The sequence below is a fragment of the Rhincodon typus genome, chromosome 14, assembly GCF_021869965.1.
Source record: "Rhincodon typus isolate 14 chromosome 14, sRhiTyp1.1, whole genome shotgun sequence".
Lineage (NCBI taxonomy): Eukaryota > Metazoa > Chordata > Chondrichthyes > Orectolobiformes > Rhincodontidae > Rhincodon > Rhincodon typus.
In genome coordinates this window covers 68347685-68366630 of record NC_063345.1, presented here as the reverse complement: position 1 = coordinate 68366630, position 18946 = coordinate 68347685, and the positions used below count along the sequence as shown (strand labels likewise).

Genomic DNA, 18946 nt, shown 5'->3' with positions numbered 1-18946 from the left:
GGACTAGTTGGGTATTTCTTTCAGGAACCAGTATAGGCACGATGGGTTGAATTGCCTCCTTCCCTACTATAAAATTCTATGGTTGGCATTAGTATCTGAACTGTCAGTCTGCGTAATCTCCAGCACTCATTATTATTCCGTTCACCCCATCTTTCAGTTACTCTCAAATCCACATCAAGTCCTTATTGGGTCCGTTGACTGCCCTCAATACTGAAGTCCTCCCAACGCACATTGCTTGGGTCCTCCAGTATCCCAGGATGCATGGCCTTCTATAAGGGCTGCGCGGTGACGTCAGCACGCCCTCTCTCTCTCTGCTTGGGGCTGAGGCGACAAGATGGTGAGTGAAAGGGTAGATAGAGCCTGTGGCCTAGGGGCAATCAGCCTCCATCCGCCTTCCGCAGCGATTGATCCAGCACCCCTAGCTCGCCTCCCGTGTGTGACAAGCCAGGCGCTGGGAGATCCGAGCCGGGCGGAGCGGTCAACAGCGCGGGATCGTATCTGGGGCCAGAATCCCTGCGAAGGAGCACCCCGGGATTGCAGTCGGATGGTGTTTAGGGGGAGGGCTACCCCGGGTGGAGGGCGATTCGACAGCAGCCAGGAGGTGCCAAGAGAGCTGCTCTTTAGCAAGTCCCCACGAGAGAGGGCTGTAACAACAACTACTACTTGCATTAATGTAGCGCCCTGGCCAGAATCAGCCCCCACCAAAGTGGTAGTGTTATCAAACGCACTGTGACACTGCGTTATTTCAAGAGGTATTGGAGCAGCGTTCAAACAAGCAGCTTTCCGAGAGGCATGTAAGATAGGAGATTTTTGTAGGATTCTCGATACTGGACAGAAGCAGCTGAAGATATGGTAGCTGGTGCTGGGACAGTTAACAGACAAAGATGCTCGAGTGGCCAGAATTAGAGGAGTATGGGTACACTAGAGTTAAATGGAATTTACTGAGATTTGATTTGATTTATTGTTGTCACATTTACCAAGATGCAGTGAAAACTGTATTGCGTGCTGTACAGGCACATCATATCATATAAAGTCATGACCATTGTCGATTGTTGGACAAACTGTCTGGTTCAGTATTGTCCTTTAGGGAAGGAAACTGCCATCCTTACCTGGTCTGGCCTACATGTGACTCCAGACCCACAGAAATATGGTGGACTCTGAACTGCCCTCTGGGCAATTAGGGATGGGCAAGGCCTAGCCAGCAATGCTCTCATCCTATTAATTAATTTTTTAAAAAGTGCATCAGATAGCAGAACAGAATACAGTCTGTTACAGACACGGAAGGTACAGAGAGAGTGATCCAACATTAGCGCTTTGAGAGATAGTAGGAACTGCAGATGCTGGAGAATCTGAGATAATAAGTTATAGAGCTGGATGAACACAGCAGGCCAAGCAGCATCACTGGGGTCTAGGCCCGAAACATCAGCTTTCCTGCTCCTCTGATGCTGCTTGACCTGCTGTGTTCATCCAGCTCTACACCTTGTTATCTCATTAGCGTTTGAGAGGTGTGTTCAAAAGTCTGATAACAGTGGGGAAGAAGCTGTAGTAAGGAGGCCATTCCAACCTGCACCACCAAGGTTGGTGCTCAGGCAGTTTGCCTGAGGCGCAGCATGTAGCGATACAAATACAAACATGGGTGGCAATATCAGAGTGGGAAGAACCGCGATTGGAAGGTGATTGCATTCATAAGATTGAAACCGGCAGATGGCAGTCACAGATCAGCCCTGATTTTTTAAATGGCAGAGCAGGCTAAGGAGGGTGAATGACTATAAGGCCATTAGAGATAGGAACAGGGGTAGGCTGTTGGCTCCGTGAGCCTGCTGCACCATTCAATAGGATCATGGCTGATCTGACACTCCTCACTTCCACTTTCCCGCTTTTTCCCCTAATGATCTATCTATCTCATACTTAAATATACTGAAGGATTCTGCCCCCACAGCTCTCTGGCCAGCAGTTCCATGGACATTCCATTGCTCTGAATAAAGAAATTCCTGTTCATCTCAGCCTTAAATTGGTGCCCCTTTACTTAAGAATCAGGAGGCTAGTTTAATTTTGTCACAGTCATAAGCATGTCATCGGTGATTTTAAAATGTCTATTGCCACGAGAAGGCAAGACCTAGATTGGAGAAATTTAAACATGGAATTGCGGTAACGGTGGAAATGGGCTTTGAAGGCACTTTAAAACTTGAGGAAAGGGTTTTTGTATTTCTTCTGAGCAAGGTCACGATAGTTCTGGAGACCAGAGGTAAGTACTGAAGGAGAGAGAGAGAACTGTTAAAGTACCACTATTATGGAGGCCAGGGAGGGAAATGGAACATTCAGTAGTTTAGTATGAATAGGAAAGAGTGGAAGGTGGGTCTTTTGTACTAAATGAGCTAAGACAGAGCATTGGTCAAGATAGATAGAATAAAATGTGAGTTTAGAACTCTGGCACCGTTAGGGGAGTTTTGGTCAGGTGAGCCAGCGAAAGGGGGAAAATGATGTGTGCCCAATGGGTTATTATAATTTTGGTCTCAAAGAGTGCAGGCACACGGTTAAACCTGTCCATTGAAGCCATGTCCATTCAAGCCTACGTTCTTGGATCTGAATCATAGGCTAGTGGCCAACCACTTTTCAGACAAGCTACTCTGTTGGCACACAACAGTTTTCCATTATGTCTGGTCCATCATCATAGGAACCAGGGCTAGCAAAAGGAGCTGTTGGGCCTGGGTCTCCAAAGAATCACTTTCATGGAGGAAGACTGTGCTAATCTAGATTAACATCATCTTCCTGTTCAGTAGGGCCTGAGTGTTGAGTTGCAAATCACCTCAAATACCTTGAGTAAGCTTGAGATGCATGGTTTCAGAGCTTGATGTAATTTTACATTGGTAAGAATTTAGTCTGATCTTAATCAGAACCCCATGTTGTTTTCTTCACCCCGTTCCTCTGCAGGTCAACGTACCAAAGACCCGGAGGACGTACTGCAAGAAATGTCGCAGGCACCAGCCACATAAGGTTACCCAGTACAAGAAAGGAAAGGATTCCTTGTATGCACAGGGTAGGTCACTGGTGGGAATGATGCTGGATATGGCCAGATAGGTGGCAAATGAAGTTCACCGTGGAGAAGCAAGGTGATGCATTTAGGTACAATTGAGAAACTATATAAAACAAATGTCCTCTTCCAAAGAGCGCAAGAGCAGAAAGACCTGGATGTATATGTACATAAGCCATTAAAGGTCGCAGGGCTGTTAATAAAGTACGTGGTGTTCTAGGCTACATACATAGGGTAAAAGAGTACAGAAACAGGGAGGTTATCATGAATTTCTGTAAGGCACTGGCTAGATCTCAGCTGGAGTATTACGTGTAGTTCTGGTTGCCACACTGTAAGAAGGATGAGAGCGTATTGGAGATGGTGCAGAAGATTTGAGAATAGTTCCATGATGAGACACTTCAGTTGCAAGAAAAAATTAGAGAAGTTTGAGGCAAAAATGAAATGGCTGTAGAAACTCAGCAGGTCTGGCAGCATCTATGGAGAAAAAGCAGAGTTAAGATTTTGGATCCAGTAAGCCATCTTCAGAACTGATTGTAACAAATCACCACCACCTCCAGTGGGATGCCACCACCAGATGCATGTTCCCTTCCACTCCCTTTGCAGCATTTCATGGGGAACGTTCCCTTTGGGACACCTGGTTCACTCCAAACATCTCCCCACACTCTCATGACACCTTCCCATGCAATAGCAGAAGCTGTAACACTTGCCTGTTTACTTCCTCTGTCCTCACTATCCAAGGCTGCAGAACTTTCCAGATGAAGCAGTTGTACTTACCTGTGCTGAACTCAATCTAGTCTGCTGTATTCGCTGCTCACACGGTGGTCTTCTCTACAATGAGGAGATGAAGTGCGGAGTGGCCGACTGCTTTGTGGAACATCTGCGTTCTGTCACCAAAAATGACTCTGTGTTTTGGGTTGTCTGCCGCTTTAACACGCCTCACGTTCCCTGGTCAACATTTCTGTCTTGGGTCTGCTGCATTGCTGAAGTGAAGTTCAGTACAAGCTTGTAGAACAGCATCTGATTTTCCACTTGAGAAGCCTACAGCCTGCATGGCTTAATACAGAGTTCAATAATTTTAGGGCTTGAGCACCTCCTTTACCCACCCTGACATCCCAGATTCTAATGACATGAGCTGCTTTCAGCACAGACAACTGATTTACACCTACTTGTGATAACAAGGTGTGGAGCTGGATGAACACAGCAGGCCAAGCAGCATCAGAGGAGCAGGAAGGCTGACGTTTCGGGCCTAGTCCCTTAAGAAAACCCTTCTTCTGAAGAAGGGTCTAGGCCCGAAACGTCAGCCTTCCTGCTCCTCTGATGCTGCTTGGCCTGCTGTGTTCATCCAGCTCTACACCTTGTTATCTCAGATTCTCCAGCATCTGCAGTGCCTACTGTCTCTCACTACACCTACTTGTGGCCCATATTATCAGCTTTTCTTTCTCCTTAGCTTATTGTTATCCATGTTTTTGTCTGCCTGTTTTTCTCTTCCTCTGGGTTCCATCTCTGCCTATTGTGTACTTCTCCCCCACCTCACCCTCTGTCTTCAGCATATATGTCACCTTTTCTTGGCTACCATCAATTCTGAAGAAGAGTCACTGGACTCAAAATAGTAACTGTGTTTTCTTTACACAGATGCTACTAGACCTGCTGAGTTTCTCTAGCAATTTCTGTTTTTATTTCAGGTTTTCCACCTCCACAGTTTTTTATTTTATTTGGATGAAGATTGGACTGTTTTCTTTGGAGAAGAGAAAGCTGAGGGCGATTTGATGAACTTTTCAAAATGCTGAAAATATCTGGACAGTGGTCAGGAAGTAACTTCTCTCGTAAATGGAATGATTTAATTACTGTCATATTGTCTGAAACGTCAGCCTTCCTGCTCCTCTGATGCTGCTTGGCCTGCTGTGTTCATCCAGCTCTACACCTTGTTGTCACAGTTTTAAAGTGTTTTGGTTAAACAAATGTTTTCCCAATTCAGTGGTTAAGGTGTGGAATGTACTACCTGAAAATGCAGCTGAGAGTTCAGTTGAGGCAATCAAAAAGGCATTGTTCCCACTTAAATAATTACCCATTTGCGGGGTCACAGGAAAAAGCAGGAGATTGGTACCAGAATTAAATTGTGTGAAAAGCAGATATAGACATTTGGGCTGAATGGCCGTCTGCACCGTAACAGTTCTGTGATGTCAGGATTCTTGTGCAGAATAAAAGCAATACTGGAAATAAAAAATAAAAACAGTGCTGGAGAAGATCTGGCAAATCTACAGAGAGAGAAACAAAGTTAATGTTTCAAATCTGGTATGTCACATTGTTAACTCTGTTAACTTAACAAATGCTGACTTTTTCCACTTTCTGCTCTTATCGGAAATATTGAACGACAAATAGTGTCTGTGATCACCCAGAGAATGGCTGGCTAGCATGGTGGAACCCTTGCTGTCTACTCTAGAGTTTGCAGACAAGAAAGAGTTTTATGTTGCAGACTAGTCTCTAGGAGTTGTACAAGCCTCTTTGGTATGTGGACAGACTGCTCAGTGAATGGGAATTGATTTGTGTTGAAACTTTGCATGATCTGGCATTAGATTTGTTGGAATATCATGACACTACGGCAATGTCTCCGTGTTCTTCTATTTTAAAGAATGTGGAATTAGCTGAGTATTGTGTTCAGACAGGAGCTAATGACATATCTTCTTGCAGGTAAGAGGCGTTACGACAGGAAGCAGAGTGGTTATGGTGGACAGACAAAGCCTATATTTCGAAAAAAGGTAAGAGTGGGTTGTTTGGACTTATCATTTTAGTGTTGCACTGTCAGGTAACATTTATGTTACACTGGGACCCCCCTTGTTTACACTCTTGGCTGGATGTACAAGATACCCTGATTGTTCACAGCAGAGGGGTCTCAGCTCCTTACCAGTCCTGACCAATATTCATTCTTCAAACACATCACTTTAACCAGCTTTGTTGAAACATATTCCACCTACACCAGCTCCTGTATTCGGCAGTAACTCCATTTGAAGGCTTCGTTGATTTTGAAGTGCTGTAGTGCGGCCTGAAGACTTAAAAGGTGCAAGAGAAAAGATTTTCTTTTCTTGTTAGACTGGTTAGGGTTTCCTAAGGGCCTGATGTTCTTAATAAGTCTTCAAATGGTTTGGTGAGTATGTTTTACTTTTGCAGTCTGCTCTGTGATCTTGAGTTGGTATTTTGCCATGGTGGACATGCTCACTTGTTACAATTCAGATTATATTCTATACCAGGTTTCAGTGTGCAGTTAGTCCTCTGTTATGGTATGGTTGGTGTGTGTTCATGAAGGGCTGTTAGATTTAAACTGGCCATATACATGGATATTGGGTTACAATATACTGGGGAAAGACGTGTATGTTAACTTGTGCAATCATAATGTGGGGATATAGTGTCATTACATTAGCCTCCACTACATTTTTCCCATATAGTAGCTCCTGAACTCCCGCACCCTTAAGCTGGACATTCCACATTCACTTGTAGTTAGTCATTGCTTCAGTTTTCCTGGTTGCCAGTTAGCAGAGTATATTTTAGTTGAAAGCTTTAAATATACCCCTTTGATGAAGCCTTTTCTTGCTAGGCCCAAGGCTTATCTGCTTTGCTCCCCCGTTACATTCTCTGCTGGCTCGGACCTTACTTTGTTGATTTGAGGGCATTTGTGATCACGGTTACCTAAAATAGACAATTTATTGCAATTTTGTGATAGCTTTTTTGAGAAGCAGCAGTTTAAATATGGTATATTATTTAATTGTCAGAGAAAGGAAATTTAAAACCTGTGACAGATGAGAACACTTTAGTGAACCCAGAGCTATTCTGTAGAATGGAGGAGTAGAGTCACGCTCTCCCATGTCTTAGTGGTCCTAAGTCCTTCTCTAGCAATCTCTGGTGGTCTTGGTACCAACACTTTGCTCTTTCCTTGGGCTGATGTGAGGGAACACAAGGCCTTCCCTCAAGGAGGTGGTATGACTTCTTGCCCCTTCCTGTCCCTGCTAATATTCCTTATTTTGGGACTGGTCCTCAATGCAGTGTCAGTCACCTGCCTAACCACTCTTGGCTAATGGCTGTGACATCAGATGACATTGTGCCTTTCCCCATCTCTATCTGAAGGTTATTTTTCATTCCTTCTGGGACCAAAAACACACACATTTCTGGTAGACTACATTGATGATAGGGATGATGACACCTGATAAATCTTTGACATGAGTCTGGACTTTGACAATTCTTATGACCTCTTTCTGTTTTGATATAGTGATTTGTTACAGAAGACTAGTTATTAATGTGACACAGTTAGATGAAATCTCATGCAACACTGGAAATACCAAATTTGGAATGCTGAGTTAACACAAGTTTTAAAGGGACCCCTAATACTCAGTATTTCTGTTCCACATTAGTCAGCAGACCTGGTCTGCAGAAAAGGGACTGTTTGGAGGGTGGACAGTGTTTGTAAACTCAGATGTGAACTATTAACATGTTGACTCAAAGCTGCATGCGCAGATTAGGTTTCTGTTATGTGTGGCAGTGTTTCCTACTGGCTGCAACTCCCTTAGATTTTCCCTGTGTTTTTATTTGCTGCTGCATTAGCCCATAGGTGACATGCAGTGACTTCTGCATTTGAGACTTTGGCATCATCTTCCATTCTCCAGTCTTGAAACCGTGCCTCCTTGAATGAACAGTTTGTGTCTGTCATATGTGTCCATTCTTTGTGAGTCAACATCGATTGTCAGCAGAAAGGGTTATCACTGCTGATCTACAGTTTTAGAGGTAGTATATTGTTGTGGATAGAGAACTGCCTAATAAGCCAGAAACAGGTTGGTAACCTGTAACCAGTGGGGTTCCACAGGTATCAGTGCTGATTGTAGCCAAATTGCAAACAACGCAAAAATAAATGGAAAGACAAACTGCGAGACGGATACAAGCAGTTTACAGTGTGATATTGATATGGTTAAGTAAATGGGTAAAAAGCTGACATATGGATTATGTGGGAAAATGTGAAGTTCGTTTTGGAAGAGAGAACAAAAAATGTATTATTTTAATGGAGGAAAGCTACAACACCAGGGGACTGGGGGAATACTTGTGTACGAAACACAGTCAGCTAGCACAGCGATGCAGTAGGTAATCCGGAAGGCTGTTGAAATGTGTGCCCTTAATTCAAGGGATTTGGAGTATCAAGAGTAGAGAAGTCTTACTGTAACTATGCAAGATACTGGTGAAATCACATCTGGAGTACTGTGAGCAGTTTTGCTCCCCTTTATTGAAGGATACTGTTTCATTGGAGGCAGTTCAGAGAAAATTCACTAGGATGATCCATGGTATGGATGCATTGTCTTATGAGCAAAGGTTAAACAGATTAGAACTTTACTTATTGGAGTTTGGAAGAATGAGTGGTCTCGTTGAAGCATTTAGGATTCTTAAGGGGCCTGATAGGATAAATGCTGAGAGAATGTTTCCCCTTTTGGGAGAATAGAACAAAAGGCTAAAGTCTTAGAATAAACGGTTCAAATTTAATACTGAGGTAAGGAGAAATTTACCCTGAGGATTGAGTATCTTTGGAACTCCTTGCCACAGAGCTGGACGCTGAGTCCTTGGGTATATTTAAGGCTAGACTTGAGTTTCTTGGTCAAGAGGGGATCGGATGAACAAAAGGCAGAAGAGTGGATGTGAGGAATTTTGGATCAGTCATTTTTTGTGGACTTGATCCTGTGCTCACCTTTTACTGGCTCCAGTTGTTTTAAATTCATCCAGGGACTGGAGTCACGTGTGTGTCAGACCAGGTAAGGATGGTAGATTTACTTCCCTAAAGGTCATTGGTGAACCAGGTGGGTTTTTATGACGTTCAACAATGGTTGAATGTTCACCATTAGGCTAGCTTTTAATTCTAGATTTTATTGAATTCACATTTCACCATCTGCAATCTTGGGATACAAACCCGTGTCTTCAAAACATTGGCCTGGGTTTCTGGATTGCTAGTCCAGTGACTAGCACCTCACTGTGGTACCACCTCAGTATCACAACTCAGTGGGACAGTACGCAGGAACCCTCCATCCGCAGAGTTGTCGTAAGTTAATGATTCTAAAATAAGTATGCAGATTCCCCAATCTGTCTGATTTTCAGACCCTGGTTGCTAGGTAGAACAGACCAGGTTTCTGTACTTTACAAGATTTGCTGTTTCTAAGTAACGTACAGTTATAAACTGTCAACATATATCTTGCAAAATTTAAAACGCTAATTCCCTTATAAATCCCCCCTTTATGCATATAGTTGTTGGTCAAGGAAGAAAGACATGAATGGAGGAAAACTGAAAAAGCAGCAGTCTTTATTCACAAGATCTGTTAAGGTTGTTCTTGCTAATCAGGAGGTTTCTACTTGCCCTTCTATTTTCTTTTCCCAATACTTTTATTGGTCTGCAAGAGGCACAGAGTGGCTTCTTCACTTGTAAAAGGTCTCTGGCTTATCGGTTAGAAATGACAAGTTATAGCAACTGCTGAAAAATACATGAACTGATTTTATTCAATTTTAAAGTGGGCTTTGACTGCAGAGAACAGAAAGTTGATGAAGATCAGATCACTTACCTGTATCTTATTCCCAGCCCCAAACTATTCAGTTACCTGAGAACTGATCACACGGTCATTAGTAGACAAAAGTCTTTCTCATTGGTCAGTGGACTCGTGACCAGTTATCAATCGACATCTTTCTACCAACTAAATTTGTATCTATACACAACCACTCGGCTCCAGTTTGTTTCCAACCTCTTAAACGTCGGTTACTGCTTGTTCAGGCATCTGTGTTCACAAACCTGCCATGGGTACACACTTTCAAAATACGCCATTATCCTTGTTTTTTTAAAAACAGTTCTTTCTTACTTCAGTCCAGAATTTTGAAAAACACAATATTTAAAAGGTGGTTTTTGCATCCATTAATTATGCTGTTCCAAAATAACTTTGTCTACCTCACAGTTTCTGTTAAGATTATTGTGATGCTGGCCCATCTTAATCCACAATACATTTTGCTGGTTGTAAAGTCACAGAGGTCAATTTCCTCTACTCTAAGGAAATCAGCCGTAGTCTGTCTAATCTTTCTTCATAACTGAACTCTACAACCCAGGCAGCATCCTAGTAAATCTTCTCTGCACCCTCTCCAGTGGTGTCACATTTCTCCTATAATGTGGAACTGTATTTCCTTTCTTCATGTTGTTTAAATTTGGTTCAGGGTGTTGAAGTTCCACAATGTATATGTGTACATGGTGTTGTGACCTTATTGTTAGGGGTGTTGAGAGCAGCTAAGTTTTGCATAGTAATTTGTAGCCCTTGTGATTACAGGCTAAGACCACAAAGAAGATTGTGCTGAGACTGGAATGTGTGGAGCCTAACTGTCGATCAAAGAGAATGCTGGCTATCAAGAGATGCAAGCACTTTGAGCTGGGAGGAGACAAGAAGAGGAAGGTAAGTGTGCCTGAGTCCTTCTATGGATTGGGTAGAGGGCATCAGGCACTTGGTAACATTCTGCTGAAGGTGCAGTGATTTGGCTAAACTCCTTCATGTTTAATAATGTAGCTTCCCAAAGGTTATGTGTACCTTTATAATTCTGGTTCAAGACTTTGATGTAGTGTTGTAAGCTGTGTTTCACCACTGAGGGTGGGGACTATCAAGATCAGATCTGAAACACCTACGCAGCAAGAGGGTGCCGATTGTTGTGGGGGTTTTTGGGAGTGTGAGACAGCTTTGCTTACAGTTTGAGTAGATAGAGTTATACTCTGTACTTGCTACATTAGAGACATTTAAGCGACTCTTTGATAAGCACATGGATGATAGTAAAATGAAGGCTTTGTAGGTTAGTTTTGATCTTAGAGTAGGAGAATAGGTCAGCACAATATCATGGGCCGAAGGGCCTGTACTGTACTGTTCTGTTTTGCTGTGTGCTGAAGCTGTCCTGGAAGTGTTCGCTTAATGCTTATAACAGGTGCTTTAATTATACAAGTAGGAAGTCAAATGTGATGCTCCAGTTTTGTAGCAGCCCCCCAAAAAGGCAGTAATCCTCAGATAAAGACGTGACATTAGGAAAATGCTGACTAGTGTGAATACTGACAGGATTGCTGTTTACTAGATAGTAAGATGTTTGCTAACCTTTGTTCTCTACTTTTTTTCCAGGGCCAAGTCATCCAGTTCTAAGCTGCAGTCTTTGTGTTCTTTGGAGTACAAATTCACAATAAAAGTAACTAAAAGTTATTGTTGGTGACTGTCATCTTCCCTTCTTACTCTAGTTCAGAGTTAGGGGCATCTGCGAGGGTGCTGATATTCTCAGAGGATCCTTGTGTCATTATCCCTAGGGAGGCTGGCAGTATTTACCCAGGTGACTGTGTGCAGAAACAAATGTCTCTTTAGACTTGCAGTTTTAAGATAAACCAGTTCATTTAACATCTATTGGATATTAAAAGGCATGACTGAACACCTTGGAAATGTCCAACTTGTCAGAGAGGCAGTATGGATTTGTAAAAGCACAGGTCACGTCTGCTGAAGCAGGGATAATGGGCAGGTACTGCAATTGGCAGAATGTGATTAATCGTGTTCTTCAAGGATCTGAGTTAGGGCCTGTAGTGTAGATGGAAGCGTAATAATTGAAGTAGAGTAACAGGCAAAACTAACAAGTTGGCAAATTGAGGTTACTCACTTTGGATCCTTGAAAAGCGTTGAGGATTATGGACTTTTTAAATGGTGAAAGGAGAGAAACAGGAGCACCAGAGACTTGAGGGCTAGATACATAGACCATGAAAATGCCATGAATAGGAACAGCCACTAATCAGAAGTGAGTGGAATGTTGGCTTTTGCAGAATGAGAATGTGAGGGAGTAGAAACTTATTTTTAGCTAGAACCTTAATTAGACCAGAAATGGGATACAAAGAGGGGGAGCTGTGACCATGGGGGAAGTGCAGTATGGAATGATAGTCTGCATCCAAAGGTCAAATTACAAGTAAAGACTGCACAAACTAAGATTGTGTTCTTGGGAATTTAGAATGTTGAGGAATGATACATTTTCAAAATATGGTATAGTATTAATGGAAGCAGATAGAATTGATAGAAACTTTGAGCTGGTTGGGAGTCTGAGACCAGGGTTCATATATACACAGCATGAGAGGTTTGATGCTGTCGATAACCAGTTGTTAATTCTAAATCAGGTTGATCTTTTGTTATTCAAAACTTTTTAAGGTATATGGAGTGAAGGTGGACATATGAAGTTTGGTAGCAAACCAGCTAGCGTCTCATTGAACAGGCTTGAGCTGAGCCCTGTTCTCTGTGGAGGATAATCACTAGGCTGCAGTGTGGATAAAACGGGGAAGTAGTTTGTGAAGAAGAGCATTATCATCTCCTTGCTTAGTGTATGACTGTATTAATACAGTTGGAGGAATCTGGTTGCAGACTTGTTTGGGGCAGAGATGCAGCTGAAGTGGCATTTGTGACCAGCTGCCCCATACTGGTGCTGTCTGTCAACTTGCCAGAGCAGTGTCAGAAGGGATCCAGTCAACTGCAATGAAGCAGATGCATCATATTATCCCTGGAAGAGAAAGATGTTATGGCAAACTGACCTGTCTTGTGCAATGTTCCAGTTGATTTGTAGAAATAGTCAGATCACAAGTCCAGTAAACAGCATATGGAGTCAAATAATCAACTTCTCCAGCATTTAGGTTATAGAGGCAAGCCAGTCTGTCCATGGATGTCCCATTTCCGGTCAACATTCTTTGGGTTTCTTCCTTTGTGTTTGAGTAAGGAGGTTGCATCTCTACACTGCCTATCACACCTTCACAGTCAGTCAGTTACTTAGTTTTGCCCCTGTAATGTGAAGAACACAAAAATTAATCTCCTGCTGATGGAAGCAGCAGCAGGAACAGTTGCACAAGTGCATTGGACTTATTCCACAGCCACCAATGTATACACAACTTCAACCTCCAAAGTGGTGGTCATGTGCCGTTTTGATTAGAGGCCTGTTTTGATGTCGCAAAGGCCAGTTTAGTTACTTTAACCACATGACATTGAAAATACTTTGTGTCTCGCTTGCTAAGTTGAGAGATAGTGGGACTCAACTGTGGCTGAAAAGAAAGAGGAATGCTGAGCTGTGGAGGCTGCCAGTGGGTGACTTGAAGCAGAGCACAGGATGAGGGTGAGTGGGGAAAAACAGGGTGTGTTGTGTTAGTATCTGGTACCAATTCAAATTGAGACCTCTACTAAACGATCAGTCTAGATTGTGCTCAAATCCACAACCTGACTGAAAGATGTGTGTATTACCAATGAGGCACTTGTTCATAAACAGGAGAACGCTATAGAATTTCAGTAATTTAATCTGCTAGACCGAGATGAAAATGGTATGCGGTCTCTTAACCCACATTCTGAGAATCCAGCATCTCTCAAACTGCTTTAGTTGGTCTTTATTTTCCTGCTGCCTTGTAAAAGGAGGTAGTATTCAGAAAATAAACCTAAGTCCAGGCAAGAGTAGAGATTGTATAATTTAATAAAGCAGATTAAAAATTCCTGTTATAAGAGCCAGCTATTCATATTTAAATTATCAAATGACATTTGAGAAAATAAATCTTATCTAGTAAAACTATAGATTGTCCAAAATCATCCAAATCACTTAATAGCTGCCCACAAATTGAGGCAGCAGCAGAGACCTGAGTTACTAGAGCTGATTCTGAGCAGTTGCCATAACCCAGAATTGGACAAGGGAGTCACGGAGAGAGTAGTCCCTCCGGAAAGCAGATAAGGGTGGAGTGATAGTAGCTGTCATGGGCACACTTCTCCTATTTGATTCCGATTCTACAAAATAGAAATGACATACAAGTGACACAGGAGACCATTCAGTGTATGAACTGTTCACGTGTATTCTTGCTCATCGATTGGAGGAATGATGACTTGGTGGGCATCAGTAAATGGATTCTAGAGAGATATCCAGTTTCAGGACTTAACTGAAGAAGTTTCATGACTCTCAAGTAGTTATTTACTGTGCAGTGTTTGATTTCTGGGCTGTCTACATAGCTAGACCATTAGAAAGGCACAGTCTGGTAAAGTGACGTTCTCAAACCCGTTCTCGGATCAAACACCACTGCTCCTCCACCCCCATGCTCCAGAGGGGCTGTCCAGAGAACAGCAACAAGTGCTTCAGTTTATTTCTCACATGTGCAAGGTGCACAACAAGGATGAGAGACCCAAGTATTCAGGAGGAGCTAGTGGAATAGGGGGAAGGTGTTGATGAAAATTCGGTTTCACAGGGGTATGGGTTGCAATCAGGAAAGCTTGTGTGGGATGAGGGAATATGGGGAAAAGAAAAAAACCTGTGTGCTAGTGGAATTACATTTAAATTGATCTGCTCTGATGCACTTGACAAAGTCTTTGAAACAGTTCTGAGAACCAGTAGCAGCAGCAGGGCGATGAATTAAGATTCCACAAAACACAGCTCACAGCCTGAATTGTTGTTCCACATTGCCCGAGGAACCTGTGTTGTGAGGGTAGACAGTGAACAGGACAGTGCCAGTAGGATTGACCCAGAACTCGAGCACCGAGGTCAGGACGTGGATACCCCGGAACTGGAAAGCTGGCAGGATCTGTGTGACGAGGCACTCCTTTTGGCAGGCCTTGCCAGAGTCTAGGCTAAAAACAACGATGGAAAACTTCTGTGGGCCCCCAATCTCAGCCCGATTGATAGTGGCGTATGCAAATCCTCCGTCTGCCAGGGGCCGAGACCACAGCTCAAAGTTACGCAACTGAGGGGACAAAGAAACAATGAAATAGTCGAGAGATAGTAGGAACTGCAGATGCTGGAGAATCTGAGACAACAAGGTGCAAAGCTGGATGAACACAGCAGGCCAAGCAGCATCATAGGAGCAGGAAGGCTGACGTTTCAGGCCTAGACCCTTCATCAGAAATGGGGGAGGGGAAGGGGGTTCTGAAATAAATAGGGAGAGAGGGGGAGGCGGATAGAAGATGGATAGAGAAGAAGATAGTTGAAGAGGAAACAGACAGGTCAAAGAGGCGGGGATGGAGCCAGTAAAGGTGAGTGTAGGTGGGGAGGGAAGGAGGAGATAGGTCAGTCCAGGGAGGACGGACAGGTCAAGGGGGCAGGATGAGGTTAGTAGGTAGGAGATGGGGGTGCGGCTTGAGGTCGTAGGAAGAACAGGTTAGGGAGGCGGGGACGAGCTGGGCTGGTTTTGGGATGCGGTAGGGGGAGGGGAGATTTTGAAGCTTGTGAAATCCACATTGATACCATTGGGCTGTAGGGTTCCCAAACGGAATATGAGTTGCTGTACCTGCAACCTTCGGGTGGCATCGTTGTGGCACTGCAGGAGGCCCAGGATGGACATGTCGTCTGAGGAATGGGAGGGAGAGTTGAAATGGTTCGCGACTGGGAGGTGCAGTTGTTTATTGCGAACCGAGCGTAGGTGTTCTGCAAAGCAGTCCCCAAGCCTCCGCTTGGTTTCCCCGATGTAGAGGAGGCCACAATGGGTACAGCAGATGAAGTATACCACACTAGCAGATGTGCAGGTGAACATCTGCTTGATGTGGAAAGTCTTCTTGGGGCCTGGGATGGGGATGAGGGAGGAGGTGTGGGGGCAGGTGTAGCACTTCCTGCGGCTGCAGGGAAAAGTGCCGGGTGTGGTGGGGCTCGAGGGGAGTGTGGAACGGACAAGGGAGTCACGGAGAGAGTGGTCCCTCCGGAAAGCAGATAAGGGTGGGGAGGGAAAAATGTCTTTGGTGGTAGGGTCGGATTGCAGATGGTGGAAGTGTCAGAGGATGATGCCTTGGATCCGGAGGTTGGTGGGGTGGTACATGAGGACGAGGGGGATTCTTTTCTGGTTGTTACTGTGGGGACGGGGTGTGAGGGATGAATTGCGGGAGACACTGTGGAGGGTGTTCTCGACCACTGGCGGGGGGGGACGTTGCGGTCCTTGAAAAACGAGGACATCTGAGATGTCCTTGCATTCCACTCCCGTAACTGCAAAAATGCCATCCCCTATTCCCAATTCCTTCGCCTCCGCCGCATCTGCTCCCAGGATGAGGCATTCCACTCCCGTACATCTCAGATGTCCTCGTTTTTCAAGGACTGCAACTTCCCCCCCCCCCCGCTGGCCGAGACACCCCCCCCCGTCTCCCCCCCACCCCCATTCCTCCCCCCCCATCCCCGCAATAACAACCAAAAAAAGAATCCCCCTCATCCTCACGTACCACCCCACCAACCTCCGGATCCAACGCATCATCCTCCGACACTTCCACCATCTGCAATCCGACCCTACCACCGAAGACATTTTTCCCTCCCCACCCTTATCTGCTTTCCGGAGGGACCATTCTCTCCGTGACTCCCTTGTCCGCTCCACACTCCCCTCGAGCCCCACCACACCTGGCACTTTTCCCTGCAACCGCAGGAAGTGCTACACCAACCCCACACCTCCTCCCTCACCCCCATCCCAGGCCCCAAGAAGACTTTCCACATCAAGCAGATGTTCACCTGCATATCTGCTAATGTGGTATACTGCATCCGCTGTACCCGTTGTGGCCTCCTCTACATTGGGGAAACCAAGCGCTGGCTTGGGGACCGCTTTGCAGAACACCTACGCTGGGTTCGCAATAATCAACTGCACCTCCCAGTCGCGAACCATTTCAACTCCCCCTCCCATTCCTCAGACGATATGTCCATCCTGGGCCTCCTGCAGTGCCACAACGATGCCACCCGAAGGTTGCAGGAACAGCAACTCATATTCTGCTTGGGAACCCTACAGCCCAATGGTATCAATGTGGATTTCACAAGCTTCAAAATCTCCCCTCCCGCTACCGCATCCCAAAACCGGCCCAGCTCGTCCCCGCCTCCCTAACCTGTTCTTCCTCCCACCTATCCCCTCCTCCCACCTCAAGCCGCACCCCCATCTCCCACTTACTAACCTCATCCCGCCGCCTTGACCTGTCCGTTCTCCCTGGACTGACCTATCTCCTCCCTACCTCCCCACCTACACTCACCTTTACTGGCTCCCTCCCTGTCTCTTTGACCTGTCTGTTTCTTCTCTTCTATCCATCTTCTATCCGCCTCCCCCTCTCTCCCTATTTATTTCAGAACCCCCTTCCCCTCCCCCATTTCTGATGAAGGGTCTAGGCTCGAAACGTCAGCCTTCCTGCTCCTATGATGCTGCTTGGCCTGCTGTGTTCATCCAGCTCTGCACCTTGTTGTCTCAATGAAATAGTCTAAATGCTGAAGTACTTCCCATCTCTGTCTCTCTCTCTCTCACACACACACACACATCGTACTGAGCAGTCATATAGAGACACAGAAGGGGCCCAGAATCTCCAAGTGGTGGCTCAGCTGATGATATTTTAGAAATGAAATTTTGTTTTTACAGAGAGAACTGTTCCATTAGCCAGCCCCTCATCAACTCAGATTATCATTGGGATTTATTTTATCCTAAACACACAGCTTTCATCCACTCACTGTGCAACACAACCATTTCCTTTGGCAGCGATGGCCTCGTGGTATGTTTGCTAAATATCAAGGGCAGATAGTAGAATTTGAATTCAAATGAAAATAAATTGGAATCAAGATTCCAATGGTGACCATGAAACCATTGTCGATCATTGAGGAAAACCCATCTGGTTCACAACTATAGTGAAGGAAACTACTGTCTTTGCCCAGTCTAGCCTATATGTGACTCCAGACCCAAAGCAATGTGGTTGACTCTCTGGTTGATTAGGCACAGGCAATAAATGCCCAGCTAGTGATGCCCACATCCCATGAATGAATAAAAAAAAAATCTCCAGCACTCATGTTCTCCCCTTCCTCTCACATACACCTCACTTCCCTCTTCCAGGCATATGTTTTATAGTGATCCCAAGAGTGGGCCGAATATTGAACCAGGAGTGACTGATCACAGTTGATACTGTCCCTTGATTCAGTTTCCACACACGTCTCAGCACAGCACAAAGTTCAAAGGGGTGGGTATGAGTTACTCACTTTGCTCACTCGCTGGCCCTGAACACCCAGAGGATCCTGGTTGATGGCAATGACATATTGGTTCTGAAGTAAAGCCTTGGAGTCTGCGTCGATGTTCCGCAGATCGTTCGACATCAGGAGTGGAGCTGCCATGATAGCCCAGAGCGCCATCTGGGTCATCTGCTGGTCTCTGCTTAGCCCAAAGTTACCAATCACCAACTGAAACAACAAACACTGGGTGGTCACACCCTAAAACCCAGAGAAATTGTCCACCCGGCAAGAGTTGGCATGGATCCCGAATTTGTCTGCCAACCAAGGAAAGGGGACTGGTCTTACTCAGGGTTGAGTTGGGTATAATGGGTAGAGAAATGAGACAGAGTCCGGATCCTACCCTAATAGCAGGGGTGTGCCTGAACTTGATCCAAACACAAAGATCTGAGTCCCACTCTGATTGAGGGACAAGAGCACAAGGTCAGAATCCATTGAAGTCCTGACTTGCTACCCAGCAACCAGACAGGGTCATGCTGTCAGGAACACACCTACCATATCAGGGTCATTCCAGCCTCCAGGACCTGCTACTGGGGCAATGAGACTCTGATGATTGGCTGTCCAATCTATGATAGTTTTCACAGACCCCCACGAGTCATTGATGTCACCATAGTTTCTCCATTGGTTGCAGTATTTCTTAATATCTGTGTAATTGGGCTGAGAAAACAAAAAAAAAAGAGAATCACTGGTGTAAATTTCCAAGTAAATACAAATTCAGAATCACTCTCATAACAAGCTAATGCCTCCAATGTAAACTGATTTGATGACTCTCGCAGCAGGACCCTCTGTGCACAGTTAGACAAACTTATCCAGACTACAGAGATAGTAGGAACTGCAGACGCTGGAGAATCTGAGATAACAAGGTGTAGAGCTGGATGAACACAGCAGGCCAAGCAGCATCAG

General features: G+C 44.8%; 2 protein-coding genes across 2 annotated transcripts in view; one reads left to right on the top strand and one right to left on the bottom strand.

Annotated features, from left to right (window-relative positions):
• The first annotated feature begins 224 nt into the window (after positions 1–224).
• Positions 225–11262, top strand: rpl36a (ribosomal protein L36A). Its single transcript, XM_020511761.2, has 5 exons — positions 225–337; positions 2932–3037; positions 5720–5787; positions 10357–10479; positions 11185–11262. The coding sequence occupies exons 1-5, from the start codon at positions 335–337 to the stop codon at positions 11203–11205; spliced, it is 321 nt and encodes a 106-aa protein (XP_020367350.1). The 5' UTR covers positions 225–334; the 3' UTR covers positions 11206–11262.
• A 2257-nt stretch (positions 11263–13519) lies between these two features.
• Positions 13520–18946, bottom strand: part of LOC125484798 (alpha-galactosidase A-like) — an 84173-nt gene continuing 78746 nt past the window's right edge. Inside the window, exons 2-4 of the mRNA XM_048604959.1 lie at positions 18539–18757; positions 18017–18214; positions 13520–14786 (exon numbers count right to left, since the gene is read on the bottom strand). Coding sequence (XP_048460916.1) covers positions 14481–14786; positions 18017–18214; positions 18539–18757 — 723 coding nt within the window. The 3' untranslated portion in view covers positions 13520–14480. The remainder of the gene's footprint in view (positions 14787–18016; positions 18215–18538; positions 18758–18946) is intronic.

What these genes read in the sequence shown, in the direction of transcription:
- rpl36a (XM_020511761.2), top strand. An exon ending in GGATTCCTTGTATGCACAGG is followed by an intron (nt 3,038 to 5,719) that starts GTAGGTCACTGG and finishes ATCTTCTTGCAG; the next exon opens with GTAAGAGGCGTTACGACAGG. An exon ending in GAGGAGACAAGAAGAGGAAG is followed by an intron (nt 10,480 to 11,184) that starts GTAAGTGTGCCT and finishes CTTTTTTTCCAG; the next exon opens with GGCCAAGTCATCCAGTTCTA.